Below are 19,684 nucleotides of genomic sequence, written 5' to 3'. Positions count from 1 at the left end.
CATAGGGTATGTATATGCACTTAGCATAGTGACTGACACATAGGGTGTTAAGTAAGTGCCACTTTCTTCACTTTTCTTCTTTCTTTCAACTACATGTTGGGGACATATTTGGTAGTTAACAGATGAGAAAGTACCAGTGATTGAATTCGAAACTTCTTTAAAATTGTTGTCATATATGTTGTCATCTTCTCCTACCAGCAAAATAGAAAGAAAAAGTCAAAAATAAAACCAAAGAAAGTCCACCAAGGAGAGGAGGAGGAGGAAGAATCCAGCGGGGAAAGAGAGGCAGTCCCAGCCGTTGGCTTGGGCAGAGTGAGCCTACATGAAGGGACTGCTCAGCCTCCCTCCTCCCCGGGTCTCCAGAGTTTGCCGTTAGATGGAAGCGGACCTGCAGGAAAAGATCGAGTCTCCTTGCCCTTCAGTTCTTCCAGCTGGAAAAGAGTCAGCAGTAGTGAGTCAGACTATTCTGATGCTGAAGGAGGCATGCAGAGTAAAATGAGGTAGTAGTATTTTGTTATATTTTTATGCCTCGTATTCTAAGCTGTATGTAAGTTTTTATAACTTTGCTTAAAACACCGACTGCCACATGTGATTTAACTTGAAGATTCTTGTTTATGTGGGACTTTGCATTACTCTGCTTTTTGCCTCATTCTCTTGATTTGCCTTTTTACATGTGGTTTCCCTGCCTGGAATATTTCTTTTACTTTTTTTTGGCCTTTTTGCCTTATTAACCACTACTCAGCAGTCATGTCCTCTGAGAAGCCTTTTCTGAGCCTCCCCCATGCCATCCCCTTCTGGCTTAGATACCTCTGCTTGTATGACTCTTTTACTTATCTCTGCCATCAGTAAGCCAGTCAATGACAAGGGTTTGGTTTATGTCTGCCAGCCTCAGCACAATGTCTGGCACATACATGAGGATACCCAGGACATGTTTGTTAGATGAATGGATACTCTGCAATGTCTCATATCTAACACCAGTTTCCTAACATCAAAATGCTGCCCTCTTATTTTCTATCTAGTTGTGTGTTTTTAATTGTTAACTTTATCAATGTGTTATATAAACAAATTGCTTTAACATGGTTTAATTGTATTTTGAAAAATAATTTTTTTAATGTTGGCATCTTTAGGACTTAGAATGTTGAATTTCTCAATGTATATCATTTGAGTTGGCTGGAATAAATAATATTTTATGCTTATATTTTTAAGAACCATTAGAAGACTTTTTTCTTTTTTTCTCTTGGTTTTAAAGGTCTTACCAAGCCAAAGTTCGCCAAGGAGCATTAGCTTGTTTTCTTTCTACTATAAAATCAATAGAAAAAAAAGTTCTTTATGGCTACTGGTCAGCCTTTGTGTCTGATACACCTGAGCTTGGAAGCCCGCAGTCTGTTTCCTTGATGACTCTTACGTTAAAAGATCCTTCCCCAAAGGTAAGAGCATTTAGATGCTAAGTGTTATGCTAGGAAGAAAAACTTTACAAATCCTTGTTGTTTTCTCTGCCCTGTCCAGTATTATCTGAACACAGCTCTTACTAATACCTACCCTGGTCCTGACTTGAGAACCAGGAGACAGGCAGGAGAATAGGAAATGGCCTTATATGAGTAACTGGTTGAGGAAGATCACCTCCTGCTCTAGGGCTTGGTTGGAGCTTGAGCTTGAGTTACTGCTTCAGAGTCCCCTTGCACTGAAGCAGCTTTGCTTTTCTCTCTCTGTGGAAATGTTGATTACCATGGTATTTGTAAGAAGAAAAAAAGTCGCTTAAATACTCAGTGTCATATCATACTGGTTATGAAGGATGTGTAAGGCTTAGAAAATGCTTATGATGGTTTATCAAAGTACAGGATATAGAATTATATGATCCAAACAGTGGTTTTTTTCCCAACTTTTCCATATATTTCAAATCACATGTAATAAATATTTACATAGTTTAATGAGAAAAACTTATTTTTAAAAAAGAAGAAAAATAACTTGGAAGTAATGGATAACTACAGCAGGGTAGCTATGGCTGATCACATATTTGCCTCTTCTTGGACATGTTAACTGTCTCTAGAAGTTAGCCTCTTACCCAAGTAAGGAAAATAGTGTGCTATTTAGATTCCTCTTATAATAATGAACATTAAAAGTCATGCTGAGTGGCATCTGGGTATCCTCAGGTTACTAACTACGCTTGGACAAAGCCAAAGAAGAGAACAGCAAGATGCCTTACATTGAAACCTCTGTGACTTCGTCACCCTCCCGGAAATATTCTGAGACTGAACATACATAAAAAAGGGGAAAAGAAGGATGGACTGAGCTACCTCAGCATACATTTCTGCTACATTCTTAAGTAGCAGAAAAGGAAAAGTTCTGTTTCATTACCTTTGAAAAAGCCTTCATGCCAAGGCAGTAAACTACCCTCTAGTGAAACTGAGCACACTGGTGTTTATGAGATTGAAAAGTTCTTCATCCATCGTTGTAAATATTCAGACAATAAAAGCTTAACAAAATGAACTCTCTCAAGAGCTGCATTTCTAATGGTTTTTTTGTACATCAGTAATTTCTGCTGATTAGAACTGGTATACAGTATATTACATGTGGATGTAAGAATAAATGAAGCAGAACATGAACCAGATTCAGTGTCATAAGTAGCATTTTTATAACAAAAGATACATCAAACAGGGTTTAAGAGAAATTAACTCAGAGCTATGAGAAGTGTAATTTGGTAATCCCATTTCTATGTAGATTTTATACCTTAGTGGTGGGAAATAGCTAATTTCAGTGACATTCCTTTTGCTTTTATCTGTGATGGTCATTGGTGCTATTTCCTTCTTATGGTACCAAAGGTAACTGAACTGAAAATTTTCTACTTTTGAACATCAGTTCATTTCTTTCCACAACTTGGTTTTTAATTTTGTTTTGTGAGCTGTGAGAATTGCCTTCTAAAGAAACAGAGGTTTAGCATAACATGTACCTTTGTCAGTTCCAACCAGTCAGCCATTTAATTAATTATCGTAAAGGTGCTTCAGGGTAGAATATAAACCAGAATGTCCTCAGGAACACTGATGTGAAACAGACACTAGACATGTATATTTTTTTCTACCTCATAGGCTGTTCTCTCTTTTTCAGTTCATCTCATGCTTGAGTAAACTAGGCCTCTAATCTTTAGGTTATTCTCATGCTCATGATTTCAGGTTTTTGTAGTATGGTGTAGCTTAGACTTCATCCTTACAGTGAAAAGCCCTACTGGCAATATTATTCAAGATTTTTTTTTTAAGTGTTGAGTGCAAATGGCTACTTTTAGGACCTGATAGATAATCCCATTGCCTTTATTCTAATGAAAATAATCCTAAAAACTTTGGAAATTAAAAATGTATATAGGAAGAAGGGGATCCAACTCCTGATTTTTAACTAACTTATGTGAATCATCCTGTGAAATTTCAGACGCGTGCCTGTGCTCTGCAAGTTTTATCTGCCATCTTGGAAGGCTCAAAGCAGTTTCTTTCTGTTGCTGAAGATACCAGTGACCACAGAAGGGCTTTTACTCCCTTCTCTGTCATGATTGCTTCCAGCATAAGAGAGTTGCACAGATGTCTTTTGTTAGCCTTGGTGGCTGAGTCATCCTCACAGACCCTTACTCAGATCATTAAGGTAAATGTGCCAAATTATCTGTTTCAATTTTGAATAATGTTTTACATTGCTGAAAAGTAACTTGACTTAAGAATATAGCAAAGTAGTAATTTTATTTAGAGATACCCTATTTGTACCTACTTGTTTGATCTTACCTACCATCCCTAAATGTCCAAATAAATGATTTACTAAAAAATACTCCTTTATTTTTAGTTTTAAGTTGTACTCATGAGAAAACAAGTGTTATCCCTCCATCCTCACCAAAAGACAGAAAAGAAAATGAGTCATTTTCAAATAAGTGTGAAGGCTTTTCTTTTGAAATTAAATGCTGTAAAAATTTGTCATTATATTATGGCTTAATCAGGTCTATTGACAAGCTATTCTTGTGCTTTTCAGTGCCTTGCAAATTTAGTATCAAATTCACCTTATAACCGTCTGAAACTCAGCCTGCTGACCAAAGTCTGGAACCAAATAAAGCCTTATGTCCGCCACAAAGGTTGGTGATAGTTTAAAACTATTTGCTTCTTTATATCAGTCAAATCTAGATTATTTAGTTTAAAAATATTCACAGCAATTATATAGCTCTAAGATAATACTCTACTTACTCTCAAGTTTTCAGGAGAATCACATACTGCCAGAACTCCACTTTTGATCCCTGAAGCACCACTGGAAGGAAGTGAGCTGGAAAATTAATTGTAAAGTTGAATGCCTCTCTGATGCTTCAGTGCAGTAATCAGAATGTCCCTTTAGATTGAGCCAAGTGCAAGGGATCCCCTCCAGTGTGTAATAGTTCATATCCTTTAATCATAAGTAGAGGATGGATAGACAGTCAGATAGACAGATGTCATCATTTTGGAAAGAAAAACTAGGATATAAAACCTAACTTCTTTAGCATTATTTCCTCTGAAGATCAGATAAAACTCCAGAACCTCAAATCACCACTAACTACAGTCTTATTTCTTGCTATTTCCTGACTTACTCCCACACATAATATACAGGGGTGGGCAAAAGTAGGTTTACGGTTGTTCATATGGAAAATAATACAGTAATAAACAAATTAATACAACAATATGTTTTGCATACTTACAACTGTAAACCTACTATTGCCCACCCCTGTATATGTGCTGTAAACACTTGTGTTTAAAAACATTTGGGTTTTTTTTTTGTTTGCAAGCTTTATGATCACACCACATTCTGATAAGTTGAATTTTTTATTCAAAATTACAGAACTTGATGGAGGTGTGGATGGTTTTTTGTGACATTGTGGGAGGGGTACTAGACTCGGAGTCAGTCGGCCTCCCACCTCTGCCACCTTATAGTCATGGCCCTCTCTGAGGTGACTAAAACGGCTTGCAACAAAAAGGAATGTTCAACCCACAGAACATTTGAAAGAATAGTACATTGAACATCTGTATACCTCTACCTAGACTTTAATAGTTGTTAATATTTGTCATATTTGCTTTCTGTGTCTCTATATATATCTGTGTATGTATATATATGTATGTGTGTATATGTGTGTATTTTTGTGTACATGTATATATTAATGTAGACCTTTTTCCCTTGAGCCATTTGAAAGTAAATTATAGACATGATATTTTAACCTAAATATCTCAGAATACATATCTTCAGAATAAAGATGACCTAAAAAGAACCACAAACCATTTTTGTACCCAAGAAACTTACATCAATTCCATAATATCGTCTAATATCTTGTCTACATTCAAATTTCCCCATGTGTCCCAAAATGTCTTTTATAGCTTTTTAAAAAACAAACAGATGAACAAAAAGCACCTACATTTATTCAGGGTTCATGTATTGCATTTAATTTTTATGTCACTGTAGCCTTTTAAATCTAGAATTGCTCCCCACCTTTTTTTTTTCTTCATGATACTGACTGAGTTTTGGAAAAGTCCAAGCCAGTTGTCTTATAGAATGTCTCACATTCTCAGTTTGTCTGATAGTTTCTTCATAATGTTGTTTAACTTATATTTCTGGCCCCCCATGTATTTCCTATAAACTAGAAGATAGGTCTAGAGGTTTAATTAGGTTCAGATAAAACAAGAGTGCCATAATTCTTAATTGCCTGCAGGGATAACTTTGGTCCTTATAACAGCTGTTCCCATGGTGATAGGTTCTTACTGTTTCCTTTGACAGATGTTAATGTTCGTGTGTCAAGTCTCACACTCTTGGGAGCCATAGTATCCACTCACGCACCTTTACCTGAAGTCCAGCTACTTCTACAACAGCCCTGTTCTTCTGGACTCAGCAATAGCAATTCAGCAACTCCTCACCTCAGCCCCCCTGATTGGTGGAAGAAAGCCCCCTCAGCACCCTTTCTGGAAGAAGCCTCACTTAGCTCACCAAAGGGGTCTTCAGAGCCCTGCTGGCTCATTCGACTTTGCATTTCCACTATTGTACTGCCCAAGGAGGATTCCTGTTCAGCTGTCGATGCTGGCTGTGCAACAGGAAGCACCTATGTGCCATCCCCCATGAGACTGGAGGCCTTACAGGTAGGAGGCTTCATTTCCTCATCTCTGAAATGGAAGTTAATTATTCCTCCTTCATAGGGTGTTGGTGAGGAGTGAGTCTGTGAAAATAATGTAAAACCGAGCCACATGTCAGTGGTGTCAGTGGGAGTTGTTTTGTAGGTGTGAGTGCCTTGTTTGTTGTTGCTGTTTTGTTTTGAGGAGGAAGGGCTTTGGTTGTAAAATGTCAGGTTCATTCCTTTCTGTTGCAAGCCATTTTAGTCACCTCAGATATTATATGACAGGTGGATATAATAATTATATAGTAATTTTGACAGAAACTGTGTAGTTAATCTTTGATTTCTGCAACTTAAAGTTAAATAAATGTTTAATCTTTTATAAACTTTTCTTTGGTCTTATATCTGCTTAGAGACAACAAAATATAATTGCTCCTTCAAAAGAAGAAAACAACCCTAGATTAAAGTATTTGCTTTTGCTGTACTCATATATGATCTAAGTCATAGGTTTGGTCCCGGGTTCTTTATCTGCTTATTATTAAACATGTCTTTAACCTCTTAACCTTTAACTTTTTCAACCTTAGTGTCTTCAGTTGAAGTATTCAATTAAGACCTACCTCAAAAGATTGTACCCAGGCTTTCTTAAATGAAATAATATTGATAATCTTAAACATATTTCATAAATTATAAAGCACTATAAAATTATATGATATAGTTCATTGATTTTAGCCGTAAAATAAAGATTATGATTATTCATTTCATTCAACATAATATTTCAGCCCTTTGTTAAGTGTGAATGATTTCTGAAATATTGAAATACTTTTCCAGATATTGCAGCCCTGCATTCAGGTTGTGGGGTTAATACTCTATTTTCTTTGCAGGTATTGGCTCATCTAGCAAGGGGCTACTTTTCAGTGGCTCAGGTCTATTTGATGGAGCTTGGAGAGGTGATTTGCAAGTGCATGGGGGAAGCAGATCCATCTATTCAGCTTCATGGAGCAAAGGTAATTTTCATGAAAAGCCACGTGGTTTTTTCCCTCTTTCCTTTATATTCTTCCCTCTGTTGCATATTCATCAGTTCTGAGGTTTCTTCAAGAGGTTTCAGGTAAGGAGGTCATACATTCCTCTCTTTTCAGCTCTACATATAAACCCAACAAATTGATTTGGTAAGAAACTAACAATACTGTATATAGCTGGTGATTTTGCTCCTGGAAAGAATGCTTCTGACGTAGAAGTTACATAGAAAAGAAAGAATCAGTTGGAAATGATTTTTCCCCTTGATCTGAGGTAATCTCCCAATGGAGTAGTCTTTTTCCTCCATAGTTCAATATTGTGCTTTGACAGTCTATTTCTTTTATCTCCACAGCTTCTGGAAGAACTGGGTACAGGCTTAATACAGCAGTACAAACCAGATTCCACCCTAGCACCTGACCAGAGAGTGCCCGTCACCTTGGTAAATAGATGTCAATTCTCTTTTCTTAGTACTTCAATAAGTTTATTTTGAGACTCAGTGATAAAGTGGAGTGGACAGTATGGTTTGTTCTAATGTGAAAAATTATGGTTTATTATCTTGGATAATAAGATACTAGCATGAATAGGTTTAATTGCATTTCAGTTTATTTGCATTCCAGTATGTGGTAGGATTATGTGTAACATTCAACCAGCCGTGCAAAAACCAATTTTTTCTTTTGCGTATAACCTAGTTTGGTTGCTCAGCCTGCCCAAGAGGAAGACTAGAAAGGTGGGGAGAGCCAAGGATTTGGAATCAGAAAGCAAGAGATCAAATCTAGGGAGCGCCACTTAATTATGTACTTGTGAGCAGAATTTCTTCATTTTTAAAGAGGAACAAAAATCCTTTACTCGTAGGGCTGTTGGCAGATTGAATGAAATGTAAAGATGCTGACAAATAGTAGCGCTCAATGAAGTTAGTCCCCCAACTACCTCACTGCCGCATCCCCCTCCGTGGTTGCTGTTGAGTTCTTGGGACCTTAGGTTGTGTCTGTTGCCCCCACACTGTGCCAGTTCTTCTTTGGGGGAGGAACATGTGACCTCGCCAAAAAGGCTTCCACTTGATTCCAAAGGCAAAATCAACTCAACAGTTTTCTCCCTTCACCCTCCTCTTCCTTTTATTCTTTTTCTGTCACAGTTTCCATCATTCTTGCAGTGAATTAAGAGTATCTAGCCCCAGTCCCTTCCTGAGTCTACTACTAAACTGAAATGACACCGTTCGTGGGGAGATAAGTTGAGTTTTGCTATCAGAAACCTGGGTTTGAATCCAAACTTCTCCCCTTGTTCCTCAAATAACTTTGGGCAAGACACTTAAACTGTTCACACTCAAGTATTGTTTCATCTGTAAAAATGGGATATACTTTCTGTATTATCTGTTGTAGGTAATAAATTACCTTAAATGCTTAGCAGCTTAAAACAACATACATTTATTCTCTCACATTGTTTCTCTGGGTTAGGAATTGAGAGCAGCTTAGCTTGGTGGTTCTGGCTGAAGTGTCTCGTGAGTTTGTCAGCCAGGATGATGGCGGGGGCTGCAGTCAACCGAGCTTGACAGACTTGGAGGACCTTCTTCCAAGGTAGCTCACTCACATGCCTAGCAAGTTAGTGCTGGCTGTTAGAAGCAGGCCTCTCTCACTTCCTGCCCATGAGGCCCTCTCCAGAGGGCTGCTCAAGTGTTCTCTTGACTTAGAAGCTGGCTTCCCCCACAGCAAGTGAATCAGAGACACAGAGAGAGAGAGAAACAGAGCTGTAGGGTTCTTACGACCTAGCTTCAGAAGTTTCCGTGTCATTACCACACCATCCTATTGGTTACACAGGTCTGCTCCAATCAGTGTGGGAGGGGGCTGCCTTTTTTTTTTTAATCTTTATTGATTTCAGAGAGAGGAAAGGAGAGGAAGAGAAAGAAACATCAATGATGAGAGAGTCATTGATTGGCTGCCTTCTGCACACCCCTGCTGGGGATCGAGCCCACAACCTGGGCATGTGCCCTCACCAGGAATTGAACTGTGTTGTCCTGGATCATAGACTGATGCTCAACTACTGAGCAACACCAGCCAGGTGAAACTGCCTCTTAAACATTAGAAGGCGAGAATCACTGTGGGCCATCTTGGAGGTTGGCAACCAAGCTGTCCACATGCTTCTGGTTTGGGCTGGAGGGAGGGGGGGCTGAATGGGTTTCCAGGAGCTAGGGTTGTGGGGCGGGCAGAACTGGTGCACGGGATACAGGGCAGCACTCAGGACTAAATCTGCAGGGCAAGAAAGTGAGACACCAAAACCCCAGACAGATATGCAAAGTGGAAGCCCAGGGTTTGTGTAAGGCATGGGAAGGAAACGGGAAAGGCACTCTTCAGACGCCTATCTTGAGGAACTTTGAAGTGAGATGATTCTTCAAAGTGCTTAAAACGGAGCCTCCTGCTCAGTGTAAGAGTCCATCATGCACCAAACACTATGCTAGGAACTTTGCAGACCGTATTACATTTTATTATCACTCAGACTCTGCCAAGTAGATGTCTTTGCCCTGTTCTGTTGAAGAAGAGCCAAGGCTTAGGTTTAGTGACTTTCCCAAGGCTGCAGAGACAGGAAGCCATAGCTGAAGGGCTCAACTCCAGCTCTGCCTCGGGCGCACGGCCCACAGGCCACTCCGGGACCCTGATCTCTGTGCCCATGAGGAGTCATATTGAAAGCCCTCTTTGGGTGTCAGCGATCTGGATTTTAGTCCAGCCCTGCTGCCCCCTACATGATTTCTTTGTGCCTCAGTTCCCTTGTGCGACTATGAAGATAATGATATATACTTCATTTTGTTGCGCTGAGGGTTGAAATGAGTTGATACACGTAAAGCACTTGGAACGATGCCTGGCGCATCAGAAACTCTCGGAAGAACATTAGCTGATACTGCTGCTGTTGTGACTGTCCTCCTCCTCCTCCTCATTGTTATCTCTGTTGCTGCTTAACTCTAGCAGACTGTAGTTTCCTAGTCAATAAAGTGGAAGGATTCAATGAATTGTTTTCTAAACTTCTTTTCATTGCTGTGGAAGACCTAGTAAAAGCATTTATAAACAGCTACCCTGGAAGGAAAGGTGTTTCATTACTACAGTCACTTGCGGTAGTCTTGGCATAGCTGGTTCCACTGTTGCTCTTGGGCTGCAGTTTTAACACTGCCCTGTTCCAGGTGGTGCTGTTCTGGACTATGATGCTGAACGGTCCTTTACCCGGAGCCCTGCAGAATGCAGAGCACCCGACTCTCCAGGCGAGCGCCTGTGATGCCCTGTCTTCCATCTTGCCAGAAGCTTTCAGCAATCTGCCGGTAACTTCAGGAGTGTTTTCTGCTTAATGCTGTCCTTGAGCATCGTAGCTCTAGTTTCTCCTTCATTTTTGAACTAGTGTTCAGCAACATTCCTTATTCTACTTGAGTGTGGGGTGAGGGCAGTGGGAAAACTTACAGTCCTAATGCCTTGGGAAAGCTTTTCCTCCCTGGGCTTAGAAGGTGGGGGCGGGGCGGGGGGCGGGGGGAGCAGAAGTAGAGGTAGTGGAGGCTTTGAAGTCCGAGAAATTTCAAAATTATTTCAGATTCAAAAGTTAGAAAGACCGGGGTTTAAATTCTAGCTCTTCCATTTTTTGGCTCTTTGATTCTTTTAACTTCTCTATTTGCATTTGATAATCTATAAAATGGGAATTATGTGAGTATAACATGAAGTATGTGAAAATACTTAGCTGGTGCCCAACACATATGGCATTCAAACTGTTCCTTTCCTCTGGTTCTCAGTGGTATTTACATCTGTTTTTACTTATATAAATTAGCTTTTACAAAGAAGGCAGCTTTAATGGAGTAGGAGAGTAGAATGACCTAATTCACACAGTTGTAAAGATTAGAAGATCACAGGTGCTGCGTGTGCCCTGCACCCAGTGGGTGCTCAGATAATAACTGGATCTGAAGTAAACCTTTGCTCTCTACCAAGGTAGCCTCAAGGTCTCAGTTGTGTTCAGCTCCTGAACATGAACTCAAACACAGACATGTCACAGTCACTTGTCTAAAGACATTAACTCACAGTTATTTCATTCTTGCTTTTCCTTTGCCAACCTTTCCGACTGCAGAGTGACTGGCAGATCCTGTGCATCACAATGCTGCTTGGGCTGAACGACAGCAAGAATCGTTTAGTGAAAGCTGCAGCCTCGCGGGCCCTTGGAGTCTATGTGCTTTTTCCCTGTCTCAGACAGGTCAGAGTGAGCCTGTGTAACTCTTCTGTACTTCTTTGTTAGTCCATATCAGTACTTTTTTTTTTTTTTTTTGGTTGGATATAGAGCTGTTGAGTTGTGCAGTTAAAGGAAATTAAATTGCTTTGTAATCTGGTTTTTTTAATTACTACTAAAATCTTGTAATACCTATAGTTCATTATTTGTAATTACTTAGCACTCTGCCCAGTACCCTTAGATGCCCAGTAAATGTTTAATGAATAATTGAAAAACAAATGAGATGAGGCATTGTCATGTGATAGTAATAATTTAGAAGGTTGATAGAGTTTTTACTAAGAAGGAAATAAATTTCTCCTTCACTGTTACTTGTGACATTTATCTCACTGAGTAGTGTGTAAGTAAATAGGATGTGTTTTGGAAATGCACTCATTGTCTACATCATTTCTCAAGGTGGAAATCAGTCGAGGCATAAGTTCATAGATAATTGTCACAGGCCAGGAAATAAGATATTTATAAGAGCAAGTCGGTAGGCTCCTCAAGTGTGTATGGCACATACCAAAATCATGGGAGACCTTCTCCTGGGATTTTAATGAGTGTCCAAATTGTAATATATACAAAGAACAATAAATTGATTGAGTAAATGAATTTTGGTTTCCAAATATAAAGTTATGGTAAAGGCTTATCGCTTTATCTGAAAATAAACTGACAATTCCCAAGGTAGTAGTGTGAACTTCTAAAGTAACTACATCATTTTGTTTTGTTTATCTTGTAGGATGTGATATTTGTTGCAGACACAGCAAATGCAATATTGATGTCACTTCAAGACAAGTCTCTGAATGTCCGGGCCAAAGCAGCCTGGTCCCTGGGCAACCTGACAGACACTCTGATTGTCAACATGTAGGTAACTCAGCTCATTTCCCTTGGGTGACTTCTGAGGCTGAGGTCCCTACTATAAAATGATTAGTAGCAATTCCCCCATATTATATAGTCAGTCTTCCTGGCTTGGTTTGTTTTATATTCCTTCAAGTAATACAATTAGTAAGCTGTTCTTAATATATATGTATAAAAATACTGGATGCTGATGTAAGAAATATATCCATATTATACAAAATGTGGAAACACAAAAGTGGAAATCCAAAACCTTCGTATGGTTCTCCTACTTCTTAAATATCACATTTGTATGTTTTTAAAGTAATATATTCACAGGTTAAAAAATATCAAACAGTACAATGGGATGTTCAATGTAAAGGCTATCTCTTACCTTAATCTCGTAGTTTCCCTCCCCAGAGGCAACTGTCGTTACTCATACACAAATGCCCTGGTTTTTGTCACTTAATTCTAGTATATAATGTGTATAATCATTCTCCTGACTTTTTATAGATCATTATTTATTATTGTACAGTCATCACTGTGCAACAGTTATTTAACCATTTCCCTGTTATTGGACATTTACATTGTTTTAGGGTTTTTTAGTGAATATTTTTTGTGCATGAAATCTCCATTTGGGTTATTTCTGTTGGTTATATTCCTAAATGTGGGTCTGCTTGATCAAAAAGTATAAGCTGTAAGTTCTCAGTATAAGCTGGACAGATTTGTTAAGCTGTTTTCCTGAAGTTTTTATAGTTGCACTAAGTGAATATATTTGTATGTATATAAATTTCAATGGGTTTTACCTTTTAACATGTTTTGCATGCTTTGGATGGGACAGGGAAACACCAGACCCCAGTTTCCAGGAGGAGTTCTCTGGCCTCCTGCTCTTGAAGATGTTGCGATCAGCTATAGAAGCTTCCAAGGATAAAGACAAGGTAGACCCACAACAAAACCTATTATTTGTCAGGTAGATACTTAGTGTACTATAGTTTTATTCCATCAGCTTGATCCCTGTTTAGAAGAGAGTGAGAGTGTGCTCAGGGTCTAAAGTGGCCCACTCCATACTTGTACAGTTCGTTTCTTATCTCCTATCTCATAAAAAACATCAATGCCACTTGTAGTACTACTACATGATATGCCGATGTTTGTTTTAATATTAGTCTGTTTGTTTCAAAAAATATTTTAAGTAGAATGGACAAGTCGGAAAGATGAGCAGCTGTTGGTTTTGACTAATGACTAATAAGTTTAAAAAAGTAAAATCCGAGGCTTTAGGATCAGGCAGACATGGTTCAAATCCTGGCGTGCCGTTTAGTGGCAGGTGACCTTTGGTGCATTATTTAACTTCTCTGAAGGTCAGTTTCCTCATTTCTAACATGGAAGTTGTTACATATACCTCATTGGACTTTGAGATATCTAATCTTAAAGAACCTAGCACAGTACCAGACCCATATTTAAGTACTAATTTAGTACAGTGGTTCTGAAAACCCGGGACTCCCTACCTCAGACTAATTCAATCAGAATTTCTGGGGTTAGGGTATGGGGATTGATTTTTAAAAAAGAAAGCTTCCGGCCAGCTGTGGCTCACTGGTTGAGCGTCGACCTAGGATCCAGGCCATCAGGGTTCAATTACCAGTCAGGGCACATGCCCGGGTTGTGGGCTTGATCAATGACTCTCTCATCATTGATGTTTCTGTCTCTCTCCCTCTCCCTTCCTCTCTCAGAAATCAATAATGATGTATTTGGGGGAAAAAAAGAAAAAAAGTAGTTTAGTAGTAAACTATTGGACTGGGATTATAAAAACCAGCTTCTCCTTCCAGCTCCGCTGCAAACCAGCAGTGTCCTCTTGCCCCTGGGCTTTACCTGCCGTCTCTGTAACTCGAGGAAGATGGATATCTCTGAAGTCCAGTCTAACACTAAAAATATCAGGGCAAGGAGCTCTGTAGAACCTCAGCTTTCTGATGGCTCAGAATGTTAACCATGCAAGACCTTGCAGAATTTTGAGAACTCACACCTTTGCAGACTATGTTCTTCCTTAGTTCTCTTGCTTCAAGATGTCTAGGGCCTCCTGGGTTTTTTAAAGCTGAAATTATACTTTCTGAAACATGTCTTTGGCAAAACAGATTTCTAATGCTTTTACATTTTATTCTAGGTAAAAAGTAATGCAGTCCGGGCCCTTGGAAATTTGCTTCATTTTCTACAACCATCTCATATAGAAAAACCCCAATTTGCGGAAATCATTGAGGAGTCTATCCAGGCCTTAATTTCTACTGTTCTGATTGAGGCTGCCATGAAAGTCCGATGGAATGCTTGTTACGCAATGGGAAATGTATTTAAAAATCCTGCTCTTCCATTAGGTAAGAAAGTTTTCCTCTGCTCGCTGATGGAGGGCCTCTTTTGACAGCACACATGAGTCTACATTGTTATTAAAGATGTTCGTCACAATATTATTTATCACAGTATTAGGAAAAAATGGAAACAGAACACCTAAATTTAGGGGAATCGTCTGAGATAAATCATGGTATATATATTCAATGGGATATTTTGTTGCCATTTAAAATTATGTTTACAAAACTTTTTTGATAATTTGGGAAAATATTTCTGATGTTAAGCAAACTAAACCAGGATGTGAAATTGTTTCTATAGTATGATCTCAATAAATGGGTGGAACAAAGACTGAAAGGAAATTAGCCTAATTATTAACAGTGGTTGTTGCCTCTGGATGGGATGATGCATACGATTATTTTCTGCTATCATTTTCTCAGTTTTATTCAATAAGCATATACTGTTCTAACGAGCAGGAAAAAATAAATAAAGGAAAAAACTGGGGCAAAGAGAGCCCTTGGTACTAAAGTGGAATGCTTCCTATAAGGAGGGCATCCGTCTCGATAAGTAATGATATGCCATGCACCTCGCTATATCACCAGTGGCTAATAGCTGCTTAGGCATATGGATCATAGCTTCCAAATCCCATTCACTTCAGTTGCCAGCATTTGCCTTATACATTTGTCTCTGTGACAAGATTTGAAACATAAGGGTGTGTTCCTGGAGAGGAAAAGCCATTCTGGACCAGCAGAGCATGCATCAAGTTAGGGGAATCTGGCTCTGCTCCCCTTTATTGCCAAGAATATCTGGGCAGACCAGTCAGTCGTGAGCCGGTGGAGAAATAGCCTCATGGCTTTTTTACTGAGGAAAGAGTGTAAGGTGACTTTTAGGGTTGATGCTCATTGATGTCTGCTTGGCTGTCTTTGGAGGCAACAAAGAAGTTGGAAGGGCTGGGATAGTTAGAAAAGCTGCATTCTGCTCTTTTGCCCGTCTGAAGGAAAAAATGGAATGGGTAGTAGGAGTGCCAGCTCTGATGAGGAGGAAAGCAGGCTGATTTCCTGGGACCAATAGGAAGGGGAAGAAGGCAGAAATCTGGGCATCATCTTCTCAAAATTGAAAAATTGAGCCTTAAGTTAATCTGAGTATTCTGTTCCCCAGTCACTGCCTAGACAGTATTTTCTTTTACTTTGCAATAAAATGAGTGACCTGCAATGGCCAGAGCAGTGTCTGGATGCTAATCTGGGTGACAAAATAATGTTTTTGTTTTTTAATTAAAAAAAAAGATTTTAGAGCGGAAGGAAGGGGGAGAGAGATAAAGAGATAGAGAGAAACATCAATGTGAGAAAGAAACATCAATCAGTTGCCTCCCATATGCACCTCATCCAGGGACCAAACCCACAACCTAGGTATGTGCCCTGACCAGGTATCGAACCTGTGACCTTCTGATGCATGGCCACTCTAACCAACTGAGCCATACTATCCAGGGTAACAAAATACTTTTTTCCCAGCATGAACAGGTCTGTGCATACAGTTGTACAGTTTGTGCACTGCTCAGAAGTAGCCAACTGAGAGGACAAGTGGGGCTGCAATTCCATCCATGCTGCTCCCACCAAGTCTTAACCCCTGAGGACAGCATCATCCCAGAGAAGAAGCCTGTTTCAAATTACCAGAGTCCCTATTTGGGTAGCAGAGGCCTTGAGCATGCGGCAGGCTTGTCTACAGAAAGAGAGAAGTTTGGGAGTCAGTACTAGGCCACTTACTTAGGATCCCACAGTCAGTTAGTTACTCACCACCCTGATTTTAAAGGATTATTGTGAGAATGAAAACAAACTGACTAACTTGAACACTGATGTATATGTTTCCTTCTGCCTGCACCCCCACCTTCATTTGTGTTAATGACTGGATTCTTTCTAGGAACAGCCCCGTGGACCTCCCAGGCCTACAACGCTCTGACATCAGTTGTGACATCATGCAAGAACTTCAAAGTGCGTATCAGATCTGCCTCCGCCCTTTCCATCCCAGGCCACAGAGAGCACTATGGGTCTGTTGACCAGTATGCTCAGATCTGGAATGCATTGGTCACTGCCTTGCAGAAGAGTGAAGACACCACAGACTTTTTGGAATTCAAGTACTGTGCCAGCCTACGGACCCAAATCTGTCAGGCGCTGATTCATCTCTTGAGCTTGGCCACTGCCTCAGACCTGCCTTGCATCAAAGAAACCCTTGAATTGAATGGAGACATGGTCCAGTCCTATATCCTACAGTTTTTAAAATCAGGAGCAGAAGGAGATGACACAGGAGCACCACATAGCCCACAGGAAAGAGACCAGATGTTCAAAACTGCACTGGAGCACATAAGCAGTGTCCAGGCATTGGCTGGCGACACAGCCAAAAGGGCCATCATGGGCTTTTTAGAAGATACCCTGACCATTTATTTTGACTCATCTGGATCATAAGTAGCACTCCTAGGATGAACAAATCAGTGACTGTCCCACCATACTTTTCAGGGGTCAAGTGGTAACAGGAAGACCTGAACTTGAGCATCAGATACGTGGGATTTAATCTTAGGAGCAGAAGTGATCCATCCACTCATTATTTAGAATGAGTTAGCAGCTAGTTAAATTTTTCTAGCCCTGGCCAAGTAGCTCAGTTGGTTAGAGCATTGTCCCGATACATCATGGTTGCAGGTTCGATCCCTAGTCAGGGCACATACAATAGGCAACTAATGAATGCATAAACAAGTGGAACAACAAGCCGATGTCCCTCTCTACCCCCTCTTCCTCTCTCCCCCTTCCTCTCTCTAAAATCAATAAATTTTTTTAATAAAAATTTTTTAATGTTTTCTAACAGGGCTCAGCCACTTTAGAGAGTGGTTCTGCTGCATTGCCCGTGGTCCGGGTTGCTGGAACCTCTGACTTGTGCAGCCAGGAGTCAAGGAGTTGGGTTGTAGTGTGGGCTGAGTAGATTGGGGGGGTTGTGAAGGATGTTAAGTCTCAGAAAATTTAAAAAAAAAAAAAAAAAAAGGATTTAGGAATTTTGTCTGTGGGGATTGTTTTTCTTTTGTAATAAACCAATGAAAAATAGTGTGCCCATAATCCCGTTTTTATCAAGTTACATTTATAGAAAGCTGCAAGCAGTGCTGGTGTCCAGCCAGTTCACATTGGTACAGCCACATTGGTTGCTAAAACACAGAGTTCCTTATAGGTTGGTAAATATCTGCTGCACTGAACTCCCCAAGTACCCACCCTGGAAGCCCCCTCCATGCCTCCTGAAGGAAGCTGCTAGTTTTCTTGTCATTTTCATAAAAGTAAAAATGTGGCACATACAGCTTATTCCTGTTCTTTGTTTTTTCACTGGTGTGTGTCTTAATATTGTGAACTGACTTCGGATTGTTTCATTTGATATATTACTCTTATCCTTTGCTTATCTTGAATAAAATCTGATATTTTTCTTTTTAGACCTTTTGTTTCTGTGAAGGTTTCCAGGTCTGTGAAAACAGATGTTGATGTTCATATACAGGGAAAGACCAAGGGTAAGCTCTTCTAGAAATTCCAGTAGAAATTCCCTGAGTCTGGGTTACGAGCTTCTTCCTGGTGGGACATCTTCTCATTGTGGGCATACACCAGGATTAGGAGCTCCTCTCAGACACCCTACGCTGATGCCTCAGTAAAGCTGCCATTGTGAAAGGAAGCCACACAGAGAATAAAGTGTTAGAACTTATTTGATGAGAATCAGTAAAAAGTTGCTCTGATTCAGAATTCCAATTCAGGATGCCAAATTCTAAACTTTGTTCTGATATTTACAATCTGTTTTTTTTAATCCTCACCCAAGGATATGTTTTTATTGATTTTTTTTTTTAGGGGGAGAGAGAAACATTGATGAGAGAGAAAACCATCAATTGATTGCCTCCTGTACTCACCCCAACCTGGTATAGAACTCAAAACCTAGGTATGTGCCCTGACCGGGAACAGGACCTGAGACCCTTCAGTGTGCAGGCCAACACTCTAACCACTGAGCAACACCAGCCAGGGGAAGAACTTCCTTAATTTTGATATTTACACATAAATCCAGACCCAGAGCAGAATCTCACCATCTCCAACATAAGATCTAAGTGAGCTGTAGTTACTCTGGTTCACTCAGCCTTCACTTCATTAATACGGTGTAGTGGTTAAGAGCCTAAGCTTAAATCCTGACTCTGCTGCTCCCTTGTGCCTTAGTTTTCCCATGTGTAAAATGGGGATAATAGTACCTACCTCATAAGGATGTTATAACAATTAAACTTGATAGTACATAGAAAGTTCCTATAATAGCTTTTGGTACTCAATAATGTTAGATATTTCTTTTCCTTGAATTTTCAGAACACTAGGCAGAAATACTGTCAATACACTATGTGCTTTCTTGATGACAAACAGCTGGATTCCCCTTACAGCACTTTTAGGTGAGATGTTAGCTTGGATGCCTCAGATACCTGGATCCAGCAGTGTCGGGGAGGCATCAGCACTGGACCTCTTAGCCTGCCAGAAACGGACAAGGGAAAGGACTAGAAATGGGAGAGTCCACGTGCTCAACAGGAATTAGTAACCGCTTTCCTAGTTCTGCCCCATGACCCATCCCTGAGGGCCAATCTTCAGAAATTACAGGTCCAGTTTCCACAAGCTTTGGAATTACACCTGGGTTTTAAAGGACAACTCTGCTACTTAGTAACTATGTCCTTGGGCAAGTTATTTGACCTCTTGTCTGTAAAGTGGGAATAAGTACCTCACAAAGTTTCAGGAGAAGGTCATATAATATCTGTAAAGCATCTGGCTCAACGCTGGCACAGAGCAAGTGCTCAATAATAAGCAGTGAAATACATACGTAAATAAATAAAAATAAGTGGTGCCCTTGTTATACTTTTCTTTGGTGTCCTCCCTGATCTTGAATGTCTCCTCATTAGAGTAGGATCATTGGAGTGGGATCTTGGGGAAGGAGCATATGTCTACTTCTAGTACAGAAAGGATCCTCGGCTTCAGCAGACAAGGACATTATATTAGGGTTGGAGCCAAAGTGTCAGATACGGAGCATTCATTTGCCTTTTCTGTCCAATACCCCCGAGGTCTACAACTCTGCCTCAGTAACAGTAGCTTACTGGACTAATGGCCGGGAGGGAGGTGGTGGGGGTTCAATCTGCCTGGGGACATAATTCAAAACAGGAGCAGTTTGTATCAT

The 19,684-nt window shown here is 40.0% G+C and overlaps 1 protein-coding gene across 1 annotated transcript in view; it reads left to right on the top strand.

Moving 5' to 3' along the window:
* The window catches only part of HEATR6 (HEAT repeat containing 6), a gene marked incomplete at its 5' end in the record, with an annotated part of 29,961 nt that extends 12,028 nt beyond the window's left edge, over window positions 1–17,933 (top strand). Inside the window, 13 exons of the mRNA XM_081115770.1 lie at window positions 199–500; window positions 1,250–1,427; window positions 3,418–3,624; window positions 4,000–4,099; window positions 5,758–6,113; window positions 6,967–7,089; window positions 7,452–7,538; window positions 10,263–10,397; window positions 11,186–11,308; window positions 12,057–12,181; window positions 12,993–13,089; window positions 14,304–14,508; window positions 16,391–17,933. Coding sequence (XP_080971896.1) covers window positions 199–500; window positions 1,250–1,427; window positions 3,418–3,624; window positions 4,000–4,099; window positions 5,758–6,113; window positions 6,967–7,089; window positions 7,452–7,538; window positions 10,263–10,397; window positions 11,186–11,308; window positions 12,057–12,181; window positions 12,993–13,089; window positions 14,304–14,508; window positions 16,391–16,932 — 2,580 coding nt within the window. The 3' untranslated portion in view covers window positions 16,933–17,933. The remainder of the gene's footprint in view (window positions 1–198; window positions 501–1,249; window positions 1,428–3,417; window positions 3,625–3,999; window positions 4,100–5,757; window positions 6,114–6,966; window positions 7,090–7,451; window positions 7,539–10,262; window positions 10,398–11,185; window positions 11,309–12,056; window positions 12,182–12,992; window positions 13,090–14,303; window positions 14,509–16,390) is intronic.
* Between the last annotated feature and the right edge of the window lie 1,751 nt (window positions 17,934–19,684).

Source organism: Miniopterus schreibersii (assembly GCF_964146895.1).
Source record: "Miniopterus schreibersii genome assembly, chromosome: 16".
Taxonomy (NCBI): domain Eukaryota; kingdom Metazoa; phylum Chordata; class Mammalia; order Chiroptera; family Miniopteridae; genus Miniopterus; species Miniopterus schreibersii.
The sequence above is the reverse complement of the archived record's forward strand: the minus strand, read 5'-3'. Positions and strand labels throughout refer to the sequence as shown.